Source organism: Ptychodera flava (genome assembly GCF_041260155.1).
Source record: "Ptychodera flava strain L36383 chromosome 3 unlocalized genomic scaffold, AS_Pfla_20210202 Scaffold_25__1_contigs__length_14229661_pilon, whole genome shotgun sequence".
Taxonomy (NCBI): domain Eukaryota; kingdom Metazoa; phylum Hemichordata; class Enteropneusta; family Ptychoderidae; genus Ptychodera; species Ptychodera flava.
In genome coordinates, this window is record NW_027248279.1 from 2,908,319 (window position 1) to 2,930,406 (window position 22,088).

Genomic DNA, 22,088 nt, shown 5'->3' on the forward strand with positions numbered 1-22,088 from the left:
GCATTCCACTGGTTTTAAACTTTATAGAATCAGAATAGCTTGCTTTACACATTATCCCCTATCGGTAACCTATACAATGAAGAATATGGAAAGCAGACGTTTCTCATTAATGATCAGGCAAGTATATCAATCTTTAATCAGGAAATACTGAAAAATGTACTCAGTACTAGCCTCTAACATAAGGCTTGCCATGTCGAATAGCTGATCATTCTCGTCTGAAGATCACAATAACGTGAAACACATAGCGTAATGAGATTTTAGTTTCTACTTGAAACCACCTATATTATGATTTATATATATATATATATATATATATATATATATATATATATATATATATATATATATATATATATATATATATATATATATATATATATTATATGTGTGTACAAAATACCAGGTATGAATATACATATCTTTACTATTATTGTTGTATTAATTCGTAACTCAACTAAATGCTTCAGTACATATCAACAAAATTGAGTAGCCCCCCCCTTTCTTGTTCTCAACTTTTGAGCAACCCCCTTTGTAACTTTCAATATTTTGAGTGACCCCCATCAGATTCCTACGACCCCCCCCAGGCCATAAATAATGACGGCTCCCTTACAACTTGACATGTATGAGTCACCATGCGTCACCAACCCTACCACTTGCTGGATGCATTTGAGACGTAACCAACTGCCTCATTACCGTTATCTAAACAAATTGCGTCACCCTTTCCACGTCATTATCCATGTGCACATCAGTGTGATCAAAGCTATATATCATCCATTTCAACTTCTGCCATGCTCAAGTTCACACCGCAAAATTCATCATGCCAAAAGTGAAGAAAAGCAAGGGCTGCGCCCGGGCGGCAACCCGTACATTGACGAGGTCGAAGAGACGCCCAGCGCACCTCGACAAATACCTACTCCAGTCAGTACCTACAGAAACCACACAAACCATCCCTGCCGTCGACATGCCGACCCAAGTAATTGTCAGACCACATGGCCAAACTAATAGCCACATTCACAACCGATGTGAATTGGAAAACCATTGATGACTTTGACATCTAGTTACAGTGCTTCCTCATCTTTTTCTCCTATCGAACATTCTACTACCCACATTTGGCGATCCCCATGGCCACCTACCTTCGTTTCCTCGCCTCCAAAGTTACTGCTTACAAGCCGGAGGCCTGGCTCGTGTACGACAAATCCTTCCGTCTGAATGCTGCCCGCTACCCAGACAGGGTCAACTCGAGCCAGCCAAGCCAAAACCTCAATTTCCGGCACTTCCAAAACCAGCCACACCTCCTGCGTCCTTCCTGCTTCCCCTGTGGTCAACATGGTCATGTGAAGACCGATTGCCCAAACCAGCACAGCAGCGCCACCAACCCATTCTACTGGGAGAGTCCGGCGAACAAGAAACAGTCTGACCAACCTCAGGTATGTCGATTTTTCAACCATGGCTCATGCAAGACCCCTGCCAATATGGCAGGCTACACAAGTGCTTAACGCGACCGACCACAATGCTCAGCAACACCACCAACGCACCAAACAAGTCACCCCTAGCCCTTTCGGGGGAGTGACCGTCCACACAGCGACAATCGCAACGCCACAGCCGACAACACCAATCAACCTCACTAAGCTCTCAGCTGCCCTGCATGACAGCGCGCATAAACAATTCACAGCCAGCCTCATCCACGACCTCACTCATGGTGCCGACATCGGCTTCAGTGGAAACCGCACACCATGCTACAGGCGCAACGCCCAGTCAGCAATGATTGATTCGGATGCTGTCATCACCGCTATAACAAAAAAAACTGCACCTCAGCCACACAATTGGCCTGTTTGCCGTGCCACCGCTGCCAAACTTCATTGTAAATTCGCTTGGACTTCAGCCTAAAAAATCAGGTGGCCACCGCATAAAATGGACCTATCCCAACCAAGGAATGATAGCGTCAACCACTACATCAACAAGGAAGACTACACCCTCACCTATTCCCGCGTGGACGATGCCGTCGCGACATTACAGAGACTTGGCCAAGGTGCACTCATCACAAAAGTGGACATTAAGCATGCATTCCAACCATGCCCAGTACAGAAAGCGGACTGACACCTCCTCGGCTTTAAATGGCAAGGACTGTTCTTCTTCAATCGTGTGCCCCCCTTCGCCTGGCCGAAGCACTGCTCTGGATTGTCAAACGCAGAGCAAACTCTCAGGACTTACTGCATTACCTGGACGACTACTTTTGCACTGCCCCCCCCCAACTCCCCGCGATGCCAGTACCTCCTCGACACCATGCTCAACACATGCCGCGACCTCGCGATACCTATCGCCCCAGAAAAAGTCGAAGGCCCATCACCTACCATCACGTTCCTGGGCATCACATTGGACACACTTACCATGACACTACGCTTGCCAGACGATAAGCTACAGGACCTGATTCAAACACTTCCCACTTGGCTCCACCGACACTCATGCACTAAACGGGAGTTGCTATCCCTCATCGTCAGCCTCAGTTTTGCATGCAAGTGCATCCCGCAGGTCGCATCTTCCTCCGCCCCATGATTGACTTAAGCACAACTTTGCGCAAGTTGCGTGTCACAATCACACTATCTGACGCCTGCCGCCTTGACGCGAAATGGTGATGCGACTTCCTACCGACATGGCATGGCACGACCTCATTTCTCAAAACGAAGTGGACTCTCTCGCGCGACCTTGACCTCTACACCGATGCCTCGGGCGCTGTAGGATCTGGTGGCTAGCACACAGGTCACTGGTTCACCGTTGCATGGCCTGGCTCTCTCCAAGCCTCAATCGAATGGAAGGAGATGTACCCAATACTAGTCGCCTGTTCAATTTGAGGGCATCGCTGGCATGGCCGCCGAGTGCTGTTTCATTGTGACAATCAAACCGTCGTGTACAGCTGGAAAAAAGGCATAACGAGATGCCCAGACATCATGAAACTAGATAATGACATTAACTGGTCCAATACTCATTTTCATTCAAGGTAAAATATTACCAGGTCGGGGGACAATTGTGATTTACAAATTTAAGTAGGACCATCCTGAACCACTGATAATTAGTGGTGGTACCAGGTGTCGGGAATGGGTAAGTGTACCCTGCTAGCATGCTACACACCATCAGGATTGGTCCCAAAATCGTCTAAATATTGTATGAAAAGATACAGGATATGAATCACTGTAATAAGTCAAGTCGGGAATGCTGTTGTTAATCGTTGTAGTGACCGAGGTGTCATATTTGGCCACAATGTTGTCATATAGACCATAGAACTTTTGAAAGTCCTAACGAGGCTTCTTGTTGTGTATCTTTGTCTCAGTAATTTTGATGCCAATGAGCTGTGTCTTAGTTGAAAATCAGTGTAGGAATCACAAGCCCTACAATACCTGAGAAGTTGAGACGCGTACACACCATAAGCAGGTGCAGATGAAATATTACTTGACAAGTGGGGATAATTTATTATTTCAAAATCGAAATCATCCTTTTTGTCATACAGCTTAGTGTGTAGCCCATTAGTACCCACTTGTAGGAATAGATCAAGATATGAAGCAGAGTTCCTACCCTCTGTTGTTTCTTTGATAGCATCTTTTATGAGGCAGCCAAAGGAAATTTCCATGTCACGATTGCCCATGTCAGTGGAATTGATAACTCAATTGCTGATGCACTTTCTCGTTTACAGATGGAGAGGTTCCGAGAATTGGTGCCCGAAGCAGATGCCAGCCCCACACCTGTACCAACGCAACTGTGTCCATCCGCTTGCTTACATAACAACTGACGGAACTAGCAACCGCCTACATCCATAACAGTGTGGCAGGGAACACGCGACGCACATACCAGGTAGGACAAAAGTGTTACATGGATTTCTGCTTGTCACATGGACTAGTGGCCTTACCTGTCACGACCAGGACTGCCATACTCTTCGTTACGAGCCTGGCAAATCGAGGACTAGCATACCGAACCATTAAGGTGTACCTAGCCGGGGTGATGCATCACCACGTTGAACGCGGGTATGCTGACGACGTAACAATGCACGCTCTCCTGCAATGGGCACTGCAAGGGATCAGGAGAGGCAATGGAGAAGTGCACCGGCCGCGACTACCAATCACTATTGACCTGCTCCGTCGCCTCAAGGAATGCCTGCATCAGCGTGCTGACATGTGCAGCAATGACAAGCTCATGGTATTGGCAAGCTTCACGCTGGCATTCTACGGCTTTCTGAGGGTAAGTGAGTTCACCGCGCAATCATCTATGGAATTTGACGTAAACGCTACATTGCTAGCCCGGGACATAGTGCTAACGAACGCAATCATAATCAAGATAAAGTCAACAAAGACTGACCCATACGCTCGAGGGCACACCATCCGTATCGCTCCAACTAGTCCTGTTTCATAAATCAGGTCCATGACATAGTACCAACATCAGTGATTGGTTCATCTGGTAATTTAAGGTCCATTTGCGTTACGCTGATTGGTGGGACCTCATGCATTAGGTCTGATTACTATGTATTATTCACTTTACAGCTCTCTGATTGGTTAATGTGTAGGTCCGGTCCTCCAGTGTTCAGTGCCTCATTACGCAATGTCCCACGTGCTTCCTGACTACCGCTGAAGTAATACGTTATTCACGGATCGGCCGAAAGTTACAACGAAAAATCCCTGTCCCTTTATGCTTTACAGGCATGTTGGCTCGTTGTTTCCAATTGTTGGTTACGTACAAAGTTTACGCTTTTCATTTTCATTTTGATTTGACGGGGGCATTGGCCGCATCGACAACAGTGAGGCCTGTGAATGAAAGAGGAAACGATAGAGCTTCAAGGGGAACACATGGGTTCATTATATATTCAGTAAGCCGTTTACCATGTTCCAAAGATCGAAAATTGTGACCGTGTGAGAACAGTTGTTCACAGTCAACTGACTGCAGCTGGTGCCAGCTGTCATAGATTCTTGTGGGTCAGTCGTACAGGTCGTAACCTACATACACCGATCTTTGGACAGAAATGTATGAATATCTTTCTCACAAACTCTTTCTTCATATACTGGGATCGAGCTGCGACCACGTGCAGGCATCATCCAAAAGTACATGGGACATTGCATAATGAGGCAGTGAACACTGGAGGACCGGACCTACACATTAACCAATCAGGAAGCTGTAAATTGAATAATACATAATAATGAGACCTAACACATGAGGTCCCTCCAATGACTGCTCCGAAAGTGGACCTTAGAGAAGCGGATTAACCAATCAGAGCATGCAATACATGTGTGTAGGACGTGTAATGTAGGTCATTTTGAAACAGGACTAGTGGGACCTCTGCGTGTGCGGTCCGCGCCTATGGGAAATATACTGGGAACCGCAGCTGCATGTGCCCTGAGGAACCGGTGTTCCAATTCACGGATGGCACATGGCTTACGTGACAAAGGCTGAACCAATGGCTACGGGAACTGCTTACCCAGGAAGGAATTACCGACGCTAACTATATGCGACGCATAGTTTCCATAGTGGTGCAGCCACAACCGCTGCTGAAGCCAGCTTGCCTGACTGGCTCATAAAGACACTTGGCAGATGGAGGAGTGACGCGTACAAGATCTACATCAAGACACCGCGAGAGACCCTTGATGTAGTACAGAAGGTACTCGCGACACGCCAGCAATTCGTTGTAGGACTCGGTTTGCGGTGAACAATGCCAACGTTGTAATAACACTACATGAACTGTAGAGACATGAAAGAGAAATCTCCCAGTGGCACATGGTCACCATGGGGGGACTGTATTGTTGCCACACCACAGCCATGCATGTCCGTGGCTTGGCCATAATTTGGGGGGTACTGTCATGGGCCTGTAGGGGGCGCCGGTAGCACGTTGCCTGACGCACAGTGCCAGGATTCGGCACCGCCGTCCAGGCCGACATGACGCCTCGATGCCCCCGCCCGTGACAGTACATGCATAACCCCGGATTTTAGCAAAACACTTGTCTCTGTGTCTTTCCTTCGCGTTAATGGGTGATTATGGCTTTGCTATGAACATTGTTAACATCTGGAGTGACACGGGGGGAAGGTTTAGACCTTAACATGTATGGGTCGCCATACGTCACCAACCCTACCATTTGCTGGACGCATTTGAGACGTAACCTACTCTACCAACTGCCCTCATTTACTGTTATCTTAACAAATTGTGTCACCCTTTCCACGTCATTATCCATGCGCACATCAGTGTGATCAAAGCTATATATCGTCCTTTTCAACTTCTGCCACGCTCAAGTTCACACCACAAAATTCCCACCCACCCTCCACAAAAAAAAGTGCCTCGCTGCAGGGTAGCAGCTCACAATAAAAGAGTACTGTATGTCACTATTTGATAGCTTATCTACAATAAAGTTCCAGGGGGTACTGTCATGAGCCTGTAGCGGGCGCCCGGTAGCACGTTGTCTGACGCACGGTGCCAGGAGTCCGCCACCGCCGTCCAGGCCGCCTCGACGCCCCTCGTGACAGTACATGCATAACCCCGGATTTCGGCCAAACACTTGTCCCCGTGTCATTCCTTTGCGTTAACAGCGAATTTTCAGTCTGTACCAGAATTTCTGCCTAAATTTTATCTTGAGCTTTAGAGAGTCTGGAAGTTATGTATTTCCTGAGAAAAGGTGGACCACTTTCAATGAAAGATATCTTCCATGAAGCCCTTTTTTCAACGATTGTGTTAGTTTTACAAATTTTCATGATAGTACTCTTGTTAATCACTTTATCAGTGCTTGCATTACAAATGTTGGAGATCTTTTTGACCCTTTCCAAAAAGCTTGGTGCTCCCCAACCCAGTTTGATAACATTGTTTCTATTCTTTGGGATAGAATTTTATCAAATACTGTCAAGGCATTGGTTGATTCTATTCCCTATGATTGGAAAAACAAAATCAAATGTTATTTTGAAGAGGAAATTGATTTGGATGACGTTCATTCTTGTCATCGTCCTTCGTATTTTTTCGAACTTATTTGTAAAAGCACTGATGACCATATTTTTGTGAATTGTCCCTTGTATAAATTTGAAAACGGTAGCATATATTAATTCTTGATTATGTCCAATTTTCATAGGAACAAAAACCGTCACGATAGAGTATGGAGAGACCTGCTTTCACTTTCTGAAAATATCAAACCTTTGTTCACTTCTTGTTATCTCAGTCTGATTCCCGAAAAAGAAGGAGATTTTCAATGGCGTCTTCTCCATGGTTTATGCGTTTATTTTCCATTCTGGGTATAGCTCATCCTCTGATTGTGTTTTTTGTGCCGAGATCATCTTTTACATATATTTTTAGAATGCCCTCGTCTTTCTCCTTTGTTCATTCTACTTTGTAAACTCTGTCACCGTTTTCTTGGTCAGGAATGCAAGAGTTTATTCTGGTGGTTTGTTATGGGCCCAACCTTTGATAAATCGTACATGGACAAGTACCGACTTTTGCGCTTTTTCTTTTTACTACAGCTAAAATTGTAATTCATGTGGCGAGACGAAATGCAATTAATGTTCATTATCCCTCAATCAGTAATATGCTTGTTTCTGTTTTTTTAAAGGCGAGTTTGTGCTCGCATTTAGAAGAATATAATTACTTTACGCTCAATTCAATCATAAGTGCTTCAAAAACATTTTGTGCGTTAATGATATCATTGGCTCTGTAGACACTGATGGAATAATTACTATTGATTCAATTTTGTTGTAAACACTTCTTTCTTTTGTGTGCTTTCACCTATAAGCACACTTTCCCTTTTGCCAAATCTAACTCGTCTTGGGCACTGTACTCCTCACGGATTGAGATGGGGTAGTCAGTTGAGTACATTCTTGGTTGGCATGTCCTTCTCATTGGCGGTTAGGCGGCACTTTTCTGCAAGATGTATGGGTGTTCTTGTTCTAATTCTTTGTAAATTTCTGTTGTTTTTTCTTGTTTCGGAAGTTTGCTTTGCTTTTTCTTATTCAGTGGAGTTGTGCATGTCCCATCTTGCCTTCTGTCAATAACAAATTTGTGCTTTTTTCCAGATTTAATTGGTTTCTTTCCCCATGTTGCAAGTGATGCAGCTACCTGTTTGCCTTTTCACCAGTTCTCTCTGTCTCGCTCAGCTTCAGTTTCATAGCCATTTTGCAGTTTTGCTGGTTTTTAAATAGTCCAATTTTGCTTAGTTTTTCAGTATTTGACCCTCATTTGCTAATGAAGCATTTGTCTGATTTCATTTTTGCTTTTTGTTTCAAAATTTAAATTGATTTGATATGTACTTTTCTGTACAGGAGTTTATTTTTAGTAATAAACGTTCATTTAAAAATCAAAGCTTCTTCTTCTTCTTCTTCTTCTTCTTCTTCTTCTCCTTCTTGACCTTGTTTTTCTGGAGAAAGGTTGCTAGTGAGTAAGTATATATTTTTTCATGTATAATTATTTTTAATAAGCAAATCAATGCATATAACAAATTATAGGAATTAAAGTTTGCTCAGGTACATAATCTTCTTTTTTTCTTCTTCTTCTTCCTTGACCTTGTTGTTCTGGAGAAAGGGTTGCTTAGTGATTACGTATATATTTTTTCATGTATAATTATTTATAATAAGCAAATCAATGTATATAAGAAATTATAGGAATTAAAGTTTGCTCAAGGTACATAATCTTCTTTTTTTTCTTCTTCTTCTTCTTGACCTTGTTGTTCTGGAGAAAGGGTTGCTTAGTGATTAAGTATATATTTTTTCATGTATAATTATTTATAATAAGCAAATCAATGTATATAAGAAATTATAGGGATAAGGTTTGCTCAAGGTACTTATGGGTCAGTATGAAATCCACATTTTTGATAACTTTTGGATGACCTTGAATAACCTTTGTCCTACTTAGATGTATCTTGATTCCCATTCGAGCACTGTTGCTCTGAATAAAAGGCAATTAGGCATATAAGTAAATCATAAAGACCACTACAGTTCATGTCATTACCAGGCATAACGTCCACATGACCTGCTGGCTATCTTTGACAGAAACTTTATAATCATTCTCATTTTGCATAGATGTTGATCAATCATAAATCCTTAAAGACACTTTGTAGACCATAGGGCCAGGTTTCCATGTGCTAAACTTCAATGTCACAAACCCTGCTAATTTTTAGAATAATTTAAATATGATTTTTCGGAAATGTACGCGACCTTCGATCTGCCCTATACCTCTGCAGCTAAGCTTTGGCCAAATCTCATTCTCGCCTGCAAAAGAGTCCAGTACAATCATTGTCTATTGAACAGTGAGAGTATTGTCAAAAATTCAATTTCACGGTAACCTTTGACATTCAACTTTCATGGCATCCTGTACCTCATCAATTATGCATATATCTAATTCTGATCTTTCCAATAGTTCTAGGTTGATGTGTGGTACCTACGAGTACCTTTGGGAGCAATTTTCAGATAAAAAATCAGGTGACTAGAATGATTTTAGACATCGATTTCTGATATATGGCTATAAATCAATAAATAAAAGTTATACATCCGTCATATTTGGTTAGATTGAGGACCTTATAGTGCTGTATCTCGTACTTTATTACTTATGTACATATCTAATTATAGGTAGCAAATAGAGCTACAGGTGTGATTTTTGGTGACGGGTATAAGTATGAAAGCAAATTACGTTGACAAACGTCATATGGCAAGGATTACCTTTGACCCCGATTTCGAAAATTGCCTATAAATCAGTAACGGCCAGTATTAATGCTTTTATATTTGATGAAATTAAGCTTCTAACGGTGTTACATCATTAACATCATTAATTGCGTGAAACAACATTTTCTTCGAGCTGTTTTATGACTTTGGATGACCCTAATGTACTTCAGTGTATCTGAGAAACTACATAATAAGAATTGTCATTCTTTTAGCTTTAGCCAATTTATGTAAGTTCATGAGCACCATAAAGCTGCTTGAAGCCTTAATTCTTTTTAGGTTTGATAGGATTCTTTTTGAAATTCAAAAAGCAGAGTGGCATTTCAGTGACCAAATGCGGGATGCATAACATTATGTTTTGCGTATTTACTTACTTTTATCTTTCTGGGGTGTAAAATACTTCTACTTACATTGCACATCGAGAGTTACCGCCTTTTCATCTGTTCCTGTGTTGCCATTATAGAATATATTGTACGCGAGACATTTGTAGATACCGCTATCTAATTTATTGATGTTATTAAAGCTCAGTAAGCTACCAGTACCAACGAGTGTTCCGTCCTTTGTCCAACTCAAAGATGGTTCAGGGTTGCCTTCGATGTGGAGCATTCTGCCTCAAATGATTGTCCTATTCGTACTCTCCCTTTCTTATCTCCACTTGATATAGATATAGATACGATTGGAGGATCTGGAAAAATGTAAGTCGATTAGTTATGAAAGAAAAAAAATTATAAAGATTTTACACAATCTCTAAGGCGCATAGTGTTCAATGTTTCTTCTCAAACTCAAGCCGATGATTTGTCAGAAAAACATGTGGCATTAGCTTTTGTCAAAACATAGACCCTCGAGAAAAACGGGACAGGCAACTGCTGTGGTTTCTTTGTGCGATCTATCTTGGAATATATTAAGTTTATTTGCCAAGCAGTCCCCGACAACAATACTTCATACTTAACACTGAATCTCATTAACGATCAAACTGACGTTCTGAATATGTACACTTTGCTCTTGCATGGCATGTTCCTAGTAATGACACAGAGAATTTTGAGGGGGTTTTTTTATACCAGTCATGGTGAATGTTCTGGTAACGATGAGGATCTCATTTTGGATTCTAGCTGAAGTCAACAGGAAAACACCAGACGATAAAAACAGTGTACATTTAGCCATAGACGCTACAGAAAACTCTTGCTAGGTATCGACAATATAAATTTACATTCCCTACAATAAAAATATCAGATAACAACAAACATTTACAAGTTAGACAGGTCTACACTTCTCCAGTCCTGCGAAACGAAAATCTGACCTTTATTCATCTGTCACGCAAAATTCGACGAAAATCTGGGTACACAAAAAATGACTACTCCATCGAGTTCAAATACACGACCTCTTACATTTTGATACTGTTTGAGCCTAAAGAAAGACCTAAGTTCTGATATGCTACACATGTCTACACCCGCAAAGTACTTGAAAATACATTTTTAACACTGACTTTCGCTGTCAGGCGAAACTTTGCGATAGATCGGGACTCTACAACTGTTGGTGGAGACAGAAGCGGTAAGGTAGACATGCATTTACACAAAGCTGAACGCTGTCCTCGCAAATTTGGTCGTTCACAGTTTTCAAACAACAACATTTCAATAGTTAACATATACTTTACCAAATCAAGGAGCACGCCTCGCACAGAAAATATTCCGACGGTTAAAAATGCAAAAACGAGGGAAAATTCGGAGATACACGGATGGATTAAGAATGTAAACAACTCTTTGATGTCAACTGCTGTCAAGTGTGGAACTGCAATGATATGTTTTCAGATTTTTATTCGAAACTTTGTCACTTTACAGCATACTGACTCCCTGCAGACGTCTAGTTGCTACCAATATGTAAAAGGTACTTTAAAACCATTTTGACGAATTCTTCTCAAAATAGTTGTAACACTTTTCTTTCTAAAAATGGACTTGTGGGAAATCCGAAAACATTACAGTATACCCGCATGCACGTGTCTATGAACCGGACGTTGTGCAGTCGATAGGGTCCAACTTCATTCCACCTCTTAATTACTCCAAGTAGGATCGCACGCTGCTAATCCCATAGACCCTTTGTTCTCTATCGCAGTTGCCTGTCCCGTTTTTCTCGAGGGTCTATGGTCAAAACATCTTAGTGTAAAAAAATGCAATATTAATGTTGACTTTTATGTCAAAATATTCATAATGGCAAGAATGTATATATTAACTCACATTGAACATTGACATTGATTGTTGCTTTTGCACTTCCTTGCGTTCCGTCATAAAGTTGGTTGCTTGCTTCACATGTATAGATCATTGCTTCATCTCTTTTTATATCTTCTAATATCAGAGTAGGAGTAAGTGATACCACTCTATTGTTTGCATCTTTCCAGGTAAAACTGCTGCTGGATTTGCATTTGTGTACATGTACACGTAAATGTGTCATTTTCAATCACTTTTCCATCGTGAGAAAGCCAGAACTTGCCAGGAAGTATCTGAAAATAATTACAGTACCAGTGAGTCTAAGTGTTTAAATGAATCATTATTGTTTTGTTATTTTCTCTGTATCGATTTCAAAATCGAACCCATTTAATTCAGAGATATTCTGGTGCATTCATATCCGTATTCTAAACAGTTATTGAAGAGATTTATATAACTGTACCGGCGGGCATAATGATACAGAGTGAAAGTACAATGTGTGAAACGACGACAAGTCTTTTTGTTTGATATGTGTAAAATTTATTTGATCGAGCCGATGACAAACATATCGCATTCGTCCCACTGAATTAGTTGGATTGGTATTGAAGATAACACAATTTTGTTAAAAACTGAAAAAGGACATATCATGTCATTATGTAATATTGTTGAAGACATTTTACATAATTTATAATAGACATTCTATAGACTCACATTGCACATCTATATTTATTATCTTCGAATCGGTGTTTCGTTGCCCATTATGATACGTGTTAGTAGCCGTGCACAAATATTCTCCTTGATCGGATTTTGAGATATTGTGAATGCTTATGTTGCCACCTGACCCTATTTGAACGGCAGCCTTTGTCCATTTGGGAGATGCAGCGGGGTTAGCTTCTGTAACTGTGCATACTGCCTGAAATGCATCCCCAAGTTTCACTACATTGACACCTTCATGTATGTTCAAGACTAACACAGGTGGATCTGTACATCAAATGAAACGTAAATATTACAAAAGGAAGGCCCGTGAATGGAAGGCGTGCGTGCGCCTTTAATCCTGCAAACAAAACTTGCACAACGTAAATCTCTCTACATACTTTCTCTACTACGAGTACATTGTTTTTAGTACATATGTGGAGAGACGCTTTACATTTTGTAATAACTTTGTCAGTTCAGACATGGTTGTTAAAGTACTTATTTAGCAAATACAAAATGAGTATGGATTTTTGTAGACTAATTGAGAAGAAAGAAAGGGAGCTACGTATACTATTAAACATATAGATACATTCATACCATAAAATAGTTTGCCGACTTTGCCGACTTTGCGGCTGGGTCTAATTTTGAACTTTGATTGGAGTGTAACCAGTAACATTTAGTAGCAATAATTATTAAATAAAATCTGCCGGAAAATCAGTGGCCACGGAGGATGAAGACAATCCTCTCACTTACTTGTTATTTGTAAACAGAACATTAACTCTAAATTATCATCAGGGGAACAGAAGGATGTGCGACCAAAATGCCTTATTGATAAATACGATGTACTACTTCCTTTCCAACATGAAAATCGAGAAAGTAGAAGTGATTACTATTGACGTACTTCTAAGGGCCTCGCAATTCGCACTTAGCTTTTTCGTCATACGGTCTGAAAAAAATATTTTAAAATGAATCTACTTACACTGCACATCCATTTGAATTGTTTGACTACTTACACTGCACATCCAATTGAATTGTTTGACATGATGGAGTACTTAGCATCGTATAGTGACTGTATTTACAGTAAAGTATGCTCCCTCTATCAGCTTTCGTCGCGATTGTACTCCATTGAAGCGGTCGACTACCATTCATAAGGGAAGAGAATTTTTCATCCAAACCAACTCGCCTGGTGGAGCAGCTTTGTTCAGGTCACAGGTAAATGTCACTGTGCTTCCTTTAATGACCTTATTTTGTGAAACCGGCCCATTTATTGTACATGTTGGATTCTCATCTGGAGATACAAATTCAGAATAAAGTACAAATCGTACGAATGTGAAACAACTATCGAATTATCGTTATGCTTTGACATACGACATTTTAGGAGCATGGGGATAAATGTACTTTTAATGTCCTTTCCATTCGATAGGGGCAGGGCCGGGCCCAAGAAGTCCCTTCACTCTTCCTACTTCTGTTCTTAGTGCTGTATTTTAGTAGGATCCAATTTTCTACCCCTGTACACTGCGGGGGTAGGAGGTGAGGTGAACAGATAATCTCAATGATAGCTTCTCGTAATCATTCAAAAAACACCTATTTGGAGAAAACCATGCAGCTGGTATACCCCGTTCGATACCATGACAGTTATTGATGATTTTTTAGAGGAGTTGCTCACAGAGTACTCTTCTTGGCCAATTCTTGACGAACCTATTATAAAAGACATTGAAAAGTCTCCCTACCCCGCTTCAGCAATGGCAGCTTACCCAGTAAGGTTCCAAGCCAAACGAGTGGCTTGAGGTCTGTACTGCGGCATTTTGTAATATGACGCATTTTGTAACAACTTACGCAAATTGTAATAAGGGAATCAGCATTTTGTAATAAAATGGTCTACGCATTTTGTAATAAAGGTATCAGCATTTTGTAATAAAATATTGTTTACGCGATTTGTAATAAGGGTATCATTGGTTTGTAATTAAACGCGTTTTGTAACATTAGTTAACGCATTTTGTAATAATTATAAAAATCCGCTGATATTGTATGTATTTTAAAATGCTTTGTTGTTTCTTAATACGTAGAAATGTAATAGCATATAATGATGTCGAGATTATATCTCACTACCAGTGCTAGGTTATCATAATAACGCCAGATAAGGGGGTCTGAGTTCAACTGATTTCCAGTATTAGTCCAACAATTATGGTGTAATTGTTAGTAAAATAATCGTCTACTGGCTTTGGTTTAATTATTTCAAGAGTCAATTCAACTTTCAACACTGTTACGAACGGTTCAGAACAAGTGATCACGTACTTCTACCAAATCAATCTCAGCGGGCGTTGTTCGGACAAATATTAGTCAGTTTAACTTTTTGTGAAACCAAATGTCAGGCAGCTGGAACTACATTAAGGTATCGACTCTGCTCTTTCCCTGAAACATTTTTTTCAACCCATAATGCTTAGTCAAGACAACAAGGTCACCACTAAGTGTATTTTTACTTTCAAATATGTGTAATTGAAATTTATTTCTATATGTATCTTTACTTGTAAACCGGAAATGGATCGCTTCTGGGCACATAAATCCATATGTCAGTATGACGTTCAAATTGATTTAGGTACATCATCACACTTACCTTTTCAGACTCTTTATTTCATTCAAGACATCAGCTTACGTGGGAAAACGTGGTCAAACTGCCTTCCAATATTAGCTGTCGATTATGATTGGCACCTCTCTACAGATTTATGTTTTATAAAACTGATTAAGTATACGTGATTGCTCATAGCAATGTTCTAAGTCTGGGCAGCTTATCACAAGACGTTTCGTACACATTTTCTATAAAGAGCAACTGAATATTTTAGACAAAATTACCACGCACAGCCAAGCATATTCTTTAAATTTAAATGCACGTCAAAATTGAGGCCGGGATGCACTTTTTGACAGGAAACTGCTTTCTCATTGATCATGCTCTTCATCGGACTACCACTAACTGAAGACATGCTCTCACTAGTAACATTTAAACTATATGAAATGCAATGTCATGACATTTTGTTAGAAAAAGTGAATTTGACATAAAACGGCCGATTTAAGTGGAAATAAACGTACGAAAGGTTGCAGTATTCTAAGCAACTTCTATATGTTTGATATGTGTTTCTCTAAAGTTGAGTGTCGATAATTTACGGTAAAGCAAGGGGAGGGGTACGTTTATATGTCAATGCTGACAGCTGATCTTTATCAAAATACACTGAAATAAACAGTCAATTAAAAAACTGAATGATAATTTATTTAATCATCCAATAGACGAGAACAAAAAAAGCTCTATCGACAGACCTGCCAATTTTCTTTGTATGTAAAAGGTGACAATTCATATCTACCGAGTAATGGTTTTGTTTTCTCAGATCTATTTCTTTCCTTTGTGTTCCTCCTTTGAATCTACGCTATCGCCAAATGGTAAAACTTGTCTAGACAACGAGCTAGGATAACCTGCCCTGCAATACTATGATTAAGCTAAATTTGACTCGCTATCTTACTGGTTAAACCTACCAAATATCTGCCATTATCATTAAATGATAACAGCCATAGAACAGATAGACAGACAGACAGACAGACAGACAGACAGACAGATAGACAGACATATACTCAGACACTCTTCCTCCCTCCCTCCCAACCCCCATTCCTACTCACATAGATGCACAGATACATACATAGGCCTACCTACATAGGCCTACCTACATAGGCCTACCTACATAGGCCTACGTACTACATACATACATACATACATACATACATACATACTACATACATACATACATACATACATACATACATACATACATACATACATACATACATACATACATACATACATACATACATACATACATACATACATACATACATACATACATACATACATACATACATACATACGTACATACGTACATACATACATACATACATACATATCAACAGGTCAGATATACTTCAACTTAGTAGCTAAACAAGTCAAATCATAAAACATCAGACTATTCTGACTATTTTAGTTTAAATTGTTTTTTTTTAGATTACTTCAGTTTAGTTAAGGTTATTACGAAAATAATGCAAAGAATGTATATAGACACATACTTGTAGTCAAGTGCGCGTTTAGCGCATCGGGCGATGCGTTGCACTAATGTCTGAGTGTGTGGGTGTTTTCGATAATAATAATTATTATACATCTCCTTTTTATCAGGAATATATGCATCCGTCGTTTCCGATGCCTTATTCCATACACTTTAGAGGCATATTATGCATCACTTCCTAACTGCGAGCGGGTTAAGGGTAAGCGCCATCTTTGTTTACGCGCTCATCCAACATTCGATGTACCAGTCGAGCAGCGATGTCGTGCCATATTTGTACAGTGCGGTCTTGGTGAACTTTCGTTATTACCTCATAATATTTTTCACCTTCAAACAGTCGTAATACATTTACTTCTGTTTCTTTTAACAGAAGTTATTTTCAAAGTACAGTATAGGAGTTTCAGTATGGAGCCATTCAATGACGCTGTTTATCATATAATATGAAAGTAAAGTGGTTATCGAATGCCCGTTACGTGCCAGTTTTACGGAAGCCTGATTCTATTTTTGTGAAGGCAGATGTATAATATATTTTAAATTTGAAATTGAAGTCACAGAGCGATCAATATTTGTAATGACTTACAGAGTAAACACACACTTTGTAATACCATTCAAAGTTAATAAATATCTGTTAATGCTTTAAAACTGGGAAGAGTTTTTAAAATTCTTACAAAATGCGTTAACTGTTATTACAAAGTGCGAATTATTATAAAATGCTGATACCCTTGTTACATTATGCGTAAACAAGTATTTATTAAAAAAGGCTGATACCCTTGTTACAAAACGTGTAGACTGGTTTATTACAAAATACTGCAGACGTTATTACAAAATGCGTCAGTTTATTACTTAATGCTGATACCCCTTATTACATTTTGCGCAAGTCATTACAAAACTCGTCAGTATTACACAATGCACAGCACAAGGTCTTTGACAAACCCCAAAGACGAGTTTGAGGTCGATGATGTCACCACGGTCTTTCTACCTGGAGAGTGGAAAAAAGAGGACCCGTATTCCATCAGTGGAAATTGTGTCAGAGCTGGTAGACTGACTCTTTGTGCTTGCTTGACAGACAAAGGGGAGCCTGGTGTGCTGAAAGGGATCGATCGTGTATACTATAAGAACGTCTACCTGGTCACCATGGTCGTGTATAGACTCTACCTTCAGAGACCAAAACCCGCCAATTCGGCTGCACTAATTATTGATGACCTAAACTTTGTGACTCAGCTTTCCCTAAAATAGGTACTGCAGTGAAGATGTAAGTGAACATCCCAATCCAACTCAAATGAGCTTTAAGTAACATTCGGCCAAAGGATCATGACAGAGAGATGCGGAGACCCGTAGTTCGCAATTGTTAAGGGTCGCCAACAGGTATATATGGGGTCTCTCCTAAAAACACAAATGACTATGAAGGACTGATGTAATGTGCACTCTAGGGAACCATAATTATCCTTGGAGAGAGTGTCAACCAATATAATGCATTTCACTAATCATATATATTGTAAAGATAGCACCTCTCCAAGCTATGTAAACTAGGTAACACAGGTTCTGAAACCATGCACTGCATATTACCACTGAAGAATTGTCTAAGTGAATTGTGACGTAGCCATTCGATATGACTTGGAATTTATGACAATAACTGTGACCTATAGTTACCACTTCTGCACGTGGTGCATCGTGGAGAACGATTCCCTTGTTTATTTCATGACCTTTTGATGTAACCGTTCATCCGTCTTTAGTGAATGTATTGTTTTGTCACTAGCTTAAGTCATTAACACCGACCGGACACTTAAGGAAGACCTCCTGCGTTATGTTGACAGATGTACTGACGGGAGCGACCTTCCTGTCCTTTGCACGTATGCCGACTGTCTTTAGTTAATTCTTTAGATAATGATAGACGCATACCAAAGTCATGACAAAGCAAGATATTCACCCATATAAACTCTGCATTTTTATGTGTTAAAGTAGAGAACCTGTTGCGACGCTCGAGACGACACTGACCGTGACTGATGCCTATTATTGACTAGTGTGAGACATAGAAGTTTTACCGTGTAACTTATGTTACTCAGCTGAATAAAGTACTACGACTTAGAATATATTTGTGTACCGTTGCCGTCTCTACTGCCTGACGTTTCCCTGCCACAGAGTGTACGTATCCGATAATAGCTATATCACAACCACGCTACGTGACATATTTGGTGTGCAGCGGTTGGATCGACTCAAGCCAGCGCCTTCTGCTCGACGTGATTTTGGTGACGCTCATCTTTCGAAGGATTGGTACGTACATTTGTGTTGCTCGAACATTGCTTGTATTATAATGCCAGGCTGTAGACAACGATCAATCGACACCCCTGCTTCAAGATATCCTGATATGGCCGGATATACCGAAGCCCGAACTGTTGTAACTCCATCAAGATTTTATGGAAGACTTGGTGATGACGTTGAAACTTTTCTGAAAGAGTTTGATCGAGCTGCCAGGGCTAATAGGTGGTCAGACGAATGCAAGGCCGACATTTTGCCCGCCTTGCTACGAGAATTTGCAGCCGACTTTTGGAATGACTTAAACGATCATACCAAGTACGACTATGACCATGTTACTGCGGCCTGAGAGAAAATTTCCTGCCAAAGAAACTCAGAGACTTTTCTACAACGAACTGTATAATCGCAATCAGAAGCCAGGTGAGCCGGTGGGAATTCGCTAGAATTATACAGCGACTGACTCTGCGTGCTCACATGGATAGCCCCGTGAGTTTCAGTCTGAGCTCATGAGAGAACATTTCATCCGTGGATTGCGCTCGTCTCTGAAGCGAATGGTGATGTCAAAAGACCCTGTTACGTTTGAAAAGGCCGTACGTGTTGCAAAAGCCGAAGTGCAAAGCCGAAGAGCAACGAAACTTGTCAACGTAAGAGTGATGTTTCATTATTCTCCACATTAGACCCCTTCAGTGCTAAATCAGCCAGCCAAGAAGACACGACTGTGGCTGCTGTACAACCGCCCACTTCCGACAATATAATGCAATCGATGTTAGAGACTTTGATGAAGAGAATGGAGACAATGATAGACGAAAAGATGGAGAAATTAATGCCCTTTAGAAATAAATTCTGACTCTGCTGATAAAGCTGCCCCAGCCAACCGCACAGCCATCGAGATAGACGTTTTCAACGTAATAGAGATGCGCCCGGCAGAAACCAGCGAACCACCAATGGGTTGCCGATCTGTAATATTTGTCATCGTGTTGGGCATGTGCAGCGTCATTGTCCTGATCGCCAAAATCAGCGACAACAGCCGCAAATGTCCCAGGAAATGCAGCCGACCGCCGGATATCCATTTATTCAGCCATAGTAGCCTTCCCCATTCAACCTACCGACTTGGTTCCCGCCACAGCAGCAGCAAGCAAGTCAATTTCAACCACGACAACAGCAGAATTCGTCAAACTAGAAACTGCCGTCGGACGAGGGGATACCCGGATGGCAGACGTTAAATTTGATGATGTCCCCGGATTAATAGATACAAAGGAAGTAGACACCGATGACGATAATGAGGACGAAATACGGACTTATGTTATTGGAACAATTAATCATAGCTGTAGTATTGACGGAAAGATTGGTGATGATGATGTCAAGATGTTAACGGACACTGGATCCGGAACAACGATAGTAAGTGAAAAGTTACGTCAAACTTTGCCTAGTTTGAGGAATAAACCGCTGTTGCAGACATCTGGAATTTGTGTGAAAACATTGGAAGGAAACAAACTAAACATCGTGGGAAGAATAGAAGTCGACTTCGAGATTGCCGGTAAGAAATTTCCCTATCCTGCTTATGTTATTGCAAATTCCATGTATGACTGTTTGATCGGAGCTGATTTAATGAATGATATCGGACTTGACATCATGTTCACTAAACAACAAGCCACCGTAGAGGGATGTGATACCCCGCTGAATGTTAATGGTGGCCGTAGTAAAAGTCGTGTGAAAGACTGTTCGGTAGTCGCCTTAGAAACTTTAGTAGTTCCTGCCCGTTCACAAAGAGGTTCATGGCAGCCATAGATGTAGACGATGGACATTGTGGCATTTGGAAGCGCGCCCACGTGATCATGTTAAGTTGGGCGTTGGCTTGGCAAGGGCCTTCGTGACTGTAAATAATGGGCGTGCCCCTGTTCTAGTTGTAAACCCAAGAGATAAGCCTGTGAAGATATACAGATGTACGAACCTTGGTGTGTTTGAAACTGCTGACGACGATAATGTTATTGCGTGTATAGCAAATATGGGTGCTGAAAATGACGATGTGTGTAATAATGATGATCACCCAGTGAATGCCGGTTCTAGGTAGACGCCTGACGAGGACCGAGGAAATTGTGACCCAGGCGAATTACTGGCAACCGGCCCGGATGAGGTGTTGCCCGAAGGTGGTAATTCAAGGAGCCGCGTGAATGTGTGCGAGACGACAGATTTGTCTGCCGAACAGACAAGACAGCTGGACGAGCTATTATTGGAATATGACGATGTATTTGCAAAGAATGACAACGATTGGGAAAGACAATTATTGTACAACATCGTATTGACACTGGTGAGCATCCTCCGATTAAGCAACGCCAATATCGCGTTCCCGCCAGTCAACGACCTGTTGTACGAGAACATATTAAGTCTATGTTGGACAAAGACATTATTCGACCTTCAACGAGCCCATGGTCGGCCCCGATTCTTCTTGTTTCCAAATCGGACCAATCGCAAGTGTTCTGCGTTGATTTCGGAAATTAACAATGTTACGAAGAAGGATGTTTACCCACTGTCCGCGCATCGACGATAGTCTGGATGCCCTCGTGCAAGCACGTTATTTTCGACTATGGACTTAGCATCAGGATATTGGCAAATTGAGGTCGCGCCGGAAGATAGAGAAAAGAACGCCTTTGTTTCATACAACGGACTCTATGAATTTAATGTTATGCCTTTGGATTATGTAACGCGCCAAGTACCTTTCAATGCTAATGGAATTAATACTTGCTGGACTTCAATGGGAAATATGCCTGATTTACCTTGATGACTCATTGTGTTTTCGAAAACATTCGAATGAGCATCTCCGCCATTTGCGTGAGGTCTTCGATCATTTCGAAAAGCGGGACTGAAATTGAAACGTAGAAAATGTCACTTCTGTAAGACTGAAATCGAGTACTTGGGACATGTTGTGACCCGAGATGGAATTAAACCGAATCCTAAGAAGATTGGTGCAGTAAGAACTATCCGCGCCCAAAGGATGTTCGTCAACTACGAAGTTTCCTTGGATTAGTAATCATACTATCGACGATTTGTGCAGAACTTTGCCAAAGTGACGTCACCGCTAAATAAACTTTTGATGAAGGACAGTGTGTTTAATTGGAGTACCGAATGTGAAGACGCTTTCTGCACTTTGAAGTTAGCGCTTATTTCAACACCACATACTCGGATACCCTGATTT

The 22,088-nt window shown here is 40.9% G+C and overlaps 1 protein-coding gene across 1 annotated transcript; it reads left to right on the forward strand.

Moving 5' to 3' along the window:
• Positions 1-3,861: 3,861 nt before the first annotated feature.
• Positions 3,862-4,398, forward strand: LOC139125189 (integrase/recombinase xerD homolog). The gene has a single exon (XM_070691292.1). It carries the CDS (start codon positions 3,862-3,864, stop codon positions 4,396-4,398), a length of 537 nt encoding a protein of 178 aa, XP_070547393.1.
• Positions 4,399-22,088: the final 17,690 nt, after the last annotated feature.

Excerpts from the sequence above, each read along its gene's own strand:
- LOC139125189 (XM_070691292.1), top strand. The coding sequence starts at position 3,862 with ATGGATTTCTGCTTGTCACATGGACTAGTGGCCTTACCTGTCACGACC.